Source organism: Populus euphratica, unplaced genomic scaffold, assembly GCF_000495115.2.
Source record: "Populus euphratica unplaced genomic scaffold, PopEup_1.0 scaffold5.1, whole genome shotgun sequence".
Taxonomy (NCBI): Eukaryota; Viridiplantae; Streptophyta; class Magnoliopsida; order Malpighiales; family Salicaceae; genus Populus; species Populus euphratica.
Window position 1 is genome coordinate 3,963,607 of NW_011499848.1, and position 4,526 is coordinate 3,968,132.

At 40.2% G+C, this 4,526-nt stretch overlaps 2 protein-coding genes across 2 annotated transcripts; one reads left to right on the forward strand and one right to left on the reverse strand.

The window, feature by feature from the left end:
• Positions 1 to 5: 5 nt before the first annotated feature.
• Positions 6 to 2,333, forward strand: LOC105119339 (putative SNAP25 homologous protein SNAP30; the record flags this gene model as incomplete). The annotated part of the gene is made up of 5 exons (XM_011017470.1): positions 6 to 344; positions 1,414 to 1,507; positions 1,600 to 1,724; positions 1,816 to 1,913; positions 2,084 to 2,333. Coding segments are annotated over 5 exons (753 nt in total), but the record flags the coding sequence as incomplete, so codon positions are not given.
• Positions 2,334 to 2,605: 272 nt separating this feature from the next.
• On the reverse strand, positions 2,606 to 4,398 carry PAP9 (purple acid phosphatase 9). The gene has a single exon (XM_011014005.1). It carries the CDS (start codon positions 4,038 to 4,040, stop codon positions 2,880 to 2,882), a length of 1,161 nt encoding a protein of 386 aa, XP_011012307.1. The 5' UTR covers positions 4,041 to 4,398; the 3' UTR covers positions 2,606 to 2,879.
• Positions 4,399 to 4,526: the final 128 nt, after the last annotated feature.

Below are 4,526 nucleotides of genomic sequence, written 5' to 3' on the forward strand. Positions count from 1 at the left end.
TTGATTCAGATGATGAATCCAATGCCAAGCAAACACTTCATCTAGGAAAACGAGCTTCTTCCGAGTCCATGCTTAATGTTCCCGATAATGCTTTCGATGATAAAGACAGATACAAGAATGATTTCCGTGACTCGGGAGGGCTAGAAAACCAAAACGTTCAAGAACTGGAGAAATACGCTGCCTACAAGGCTGAGGAGACAACAAACAGTGTTAATAACTGCCTCAGGATTGCTGAGGACATCAAACAAGATGCTACAAGGACTCTAGATATGCTGCATGCTCAGGGTGAACAAATCACCAGGACCCATAACATGGCTGTTGATATGGATAAGGATCTCAGTAAGGTAAGCTCAATTTGTTGTTATGAAATCATTTTCCGTACGCAATACTCGAGGCGGAAAACCGATTTTTGTTCTATTAAAAAGAATGGTGATAAGATGATGATAATCCTGAAATTCTAGTCTTTATTATCTTCAGAGTTCAGGCTTGGTTCATTTTGGCTGATTTTGCTCCTTGAATATAAATAAATCCATCAGCCTAGGGATCAGCACTCAACAAATTTTCATGTTCTCTGACTCACTGCAATAGCAATCCATAGTGCATCATGTTAGGTCGAGCAATTTGTATGTAAATGTCATCAACAGGGCCTTTTCCTATATGCCTCTACAAAGATAAATCTGTTTCGGTTGAATTTGATAACACCACCAAGGATTTTTCCAAACAAATCTCCATGCAATTATTGAGCATATGCTTGAAAGGAAAAACAGTCTTGGAATGCAACACTTTTTCTATGCCCCTGACCAGATATGCTTGGCGTTTGGTCCATGCTATTATGAGAGAATAATTCAATAACTTGGTTGAATTCTTTGTTTTCTCTCTGAGATGTGAGAATTTATTTAGAAAGAAAGCAAACCATGATGCTATGCTGCGTACCTAAGGCTTAGTATTAAAATTCTATAAGGATAATGTCATTTTATTTCAACTGTCTGCCTGGCAAGAGAACCCTCAATAGGGAAAAAAATTACTTAGAAAGAAAGCAAACCATGATGCTATGCTGCGTACCTAAGGCTTAGTATTAAAATTCTATAAGGATAATGCATTTTATTTCAACTGTCTGCCTGGCAAGGGAACCCTCAACAGGGAGAAAAAAAATGTAGTTGCAAAAGGAGGGAAATTTTTATTTTGCTTGAACGTTCAAAACATACGCATTACCTAATAATGGATTACCATCGAAGAGCATCCTGATTACCATCTAAGAGCGTATTAGATTACCATCGAAGAGCATATCTGATTGTTTTAAAAATACCTTTTTTTCCCCTTTGATTCCCTTGGGTCTTGTTACTGGGATTCCTTTCACTGACATATTACTACTATCAGGGATAACTTCTAATGATTTTATACTGCTATTGTCAGGGAGAGAAGCTCTTAAACAATCTTGGGGGCATCTTCTCTAAGCCTTGGAAGCCAAAGAAGAGCCGGGACATAACAGAGCCTTTGATCGCAACAGGTTTCCATCATCACTGGTTTGTTTCATTTTATAAAAATCGTTGCCTTGAACATAAGCTTATGTTCTTCTAAGATCTGCTTAACTGGCTACAGATAAACCATCTGAAGTAAACCAATACATCAAAGGAGAAAGAGAAAAGCTGGGATTAGCTCCTAAAGGACGTTCAGCTATTACAACACCTCCTCCTGAACCAACAAATGCCCTGCAGGAAGTTGAGGTTAGTGTACTTAACTGGTGATTAGAACTTGGGAGAATAAAAGTGTGGTGTAATGTTGAGATTTATGCATATATGGGTGTGCTGATACCAGGTAGAGAAGGCAAAGCAAGATGAAGCGCTTTCAGATTTAAGCAACATCTTGGGTGATTTAAAAGGCATGGCAGTTGATATGGGAAGTGAACTTGACAGGTCAGTTTGATCACTCGTAATTGAAGAAGTAAAAATGTTTTTGGGCATTACAAGTTCATTATCAACAATTTTTGCTTCTCTTCCAAGAATATTTCTCATTATCAACCTTGAAAAGCAAAATTTTATGTGAGCAAAGCTACTAGATGATCTAACCCATGTCACTAACGCAGGCAAAATAAGGCCCTTGATCACCTTGGTGATGTGGATGAGCTGAACTCTCGAGTGAAAAGAGCTAATCAACGTACACGTCATTTGCTTGGGAAGTGAAACACTGGGCAGCATGTATCACCTTCAGCATAACTGCTGTTTTAGCTGCTGCAACGGCATTCATTTGACATCTCGAAATCCCAGTTGTATTTAAAGAGAGCGTTTATTTCAAGATATTGTTAATAAAAAATTCTATTCTTTGTTTCTTCGGCATATAATTTATCCATATGATCTACTTCACAAACTCATAGGTAGGAGAAATGGGGTTACTACCCGAAAATAGAACAGCAAAACTTCCCATGAAATTATGTCAGCTCTGTAGCGATTAGCAGTGAAGTTCAGAATACGTGTTAGAAAGCACGACCGGTAGAGCCCATTGTGTTACCTAACCTAAAAGGGAATGCAATTTATAAACACGATGCAATCGACTTTACAAACAGATTAGTTTTTGATCCATCAAAACATGTTGCTGCAAAAGCGTATACTATCATACAATCCTTTCTAATGCTTTTATTCTCACAAAATACAGGACAAAGATTTAGTATTTAGTATTTACAGTATACAAGTACGATGAGGTAGTTTTTTAGCAAACCTTAATAGACAAAAGTAGTAGGAGGGCTTCATCTTCTCAGAAAACAATTAGAGAGGGCTTCATTTTAGCGCACCAGAAACTTTAACGACCCATTGCACACAAGCTCCAAAAATACGAGGAACCCTGTCCTGCATGTATAGCCAGCATCATAATTTCCTCGTAATCTTTCATGTATCCTCACTTTTCACAGGAGTCCAGCTGGCCTTGTTACCATTTTGCTTCCTGGAATGGGATGCGTAGCCAAGAATATAGCCCACAAAAGCCCCAAGGACAAGAACACTTGCCCCCTTGACATACCATGAGAACGTAGAATCAACCACCCCAATCCTGGCTCCAGCATCCACACTAACGCTGTCATCACCACTTAGAACTTCTCCAGATGCCAAAAACTCAACCATATCGTGCATCTTTCCATCATGGTTACCTACATAAGTAAGTGTTAGCTTCTCCTTTGTGGCAACCAATTTGGTGTACCCGAACTCTCCCCCACGGAACATAGACCTGGCTGGCTGTGGAAAAATTGGATCATTTGGGTGGTCTGATCTTGGCTCCCAGATGGGCTGCCAGTCTTGTCCTGCCATGCCAATCACAGCATGGACTGGAAATCCCTTCCAAGTGCTTCCGCAGATGAAGTTATTCACTGGACAAAACCTTTCGTATCTATGCACATGACCCCACAGTGCAAGGGTAACATTGTATTTCGTAAACAAAGGTTCCAAGTGCTCAAGCATTTTGTTCCTCATTGGGGCATCCCTGTTTTCATTGCTAGTAGTATACATTGGTCTGTGCCCTTGGACTACCACAAAAGGAGTCTTGCTCCGGTCAACTGATTCCAGATCTTGCTTTATAAAGTTATATTGGCTGCTCCCAGCAACAAAATTGGTCTCAGTTGATATGTACACAAAATGTACAGCCCCTGTGTCAAAAGAGTAGTAAAGGTTTCGGGTTGCAGGAGCACGGGTCCCAGTTGAGTCTGAAGAGTTCCCTGGCATGTTAAATTTAAGGCTGTAAGGAACCCCACATTCACCACCACCATCAGTTCCGTAAACTGCATTTGCCCAATCTGGTTTCCAGGGCTGCAAGGGCCAATCGTACTCATGATTGCCAATGCACACATGGTATGGCACTTTGGAAGCAACAGGTTCCACTTGGGTAAAAAAATGGTCCCACAACCATGAGTACCCTCTTGCATAGCTGATATCTCCTATATGAGAAATAAAAGCATGCTTGTCACCAATAGCTTCTATGTCTCGGAGGATCCACTTCATGGTTGATATGCTTTCATCTTGTGTACGGATAAAGGTAGAATATGGTGTTGAAGTTCCCATGTCCCCAAACAGGAAGGCTATTGTTTCATCCGAGTCTCCATTCCGAGAGACAAAGCTCCTAGTTGTGCTCCAACCCTTAGAGTCGCTTCCAACCTGTTATCAAGATTTTCCAACTCAGATGGAGGGCAAGCTAGCTAATTGAAATTCATCAACTACAGTTGTTGCTGCACTGAAGTTCAAAGTGTGTCATCTGGGTAAGAAGCCGATAAAACTACCCGATTTATCCACTCATGTACATGACATAGAGAAATCAGGTGAATACAGATCAAAGTGCAGCTGGTCATATGAAAAGAGCCAGCGAAAGCAGAATTTTACACTGTGAATGACCATGAAAACTATGATTGACTCCAGATTGATAATCGATGTCAGAATGTTTCTCAAAATGTTATGTTGTTCGGCAAACAAGGGAAAAGAAGTGCGATTGAAACAACTTGTCAAGCCAATAACATGTAGTTTTAAGAATGATATTCGTAGTAGAATGCAATC

Excerpts from the sequence above, each read along its gene's own strand:
- PAP9 (XM_011014005.1), bottom strand. The coding sequence starts at position 4,040 with ATGGGAACTTCAACACCATATTCTACCTTTATCCGTACACAAGATGAA.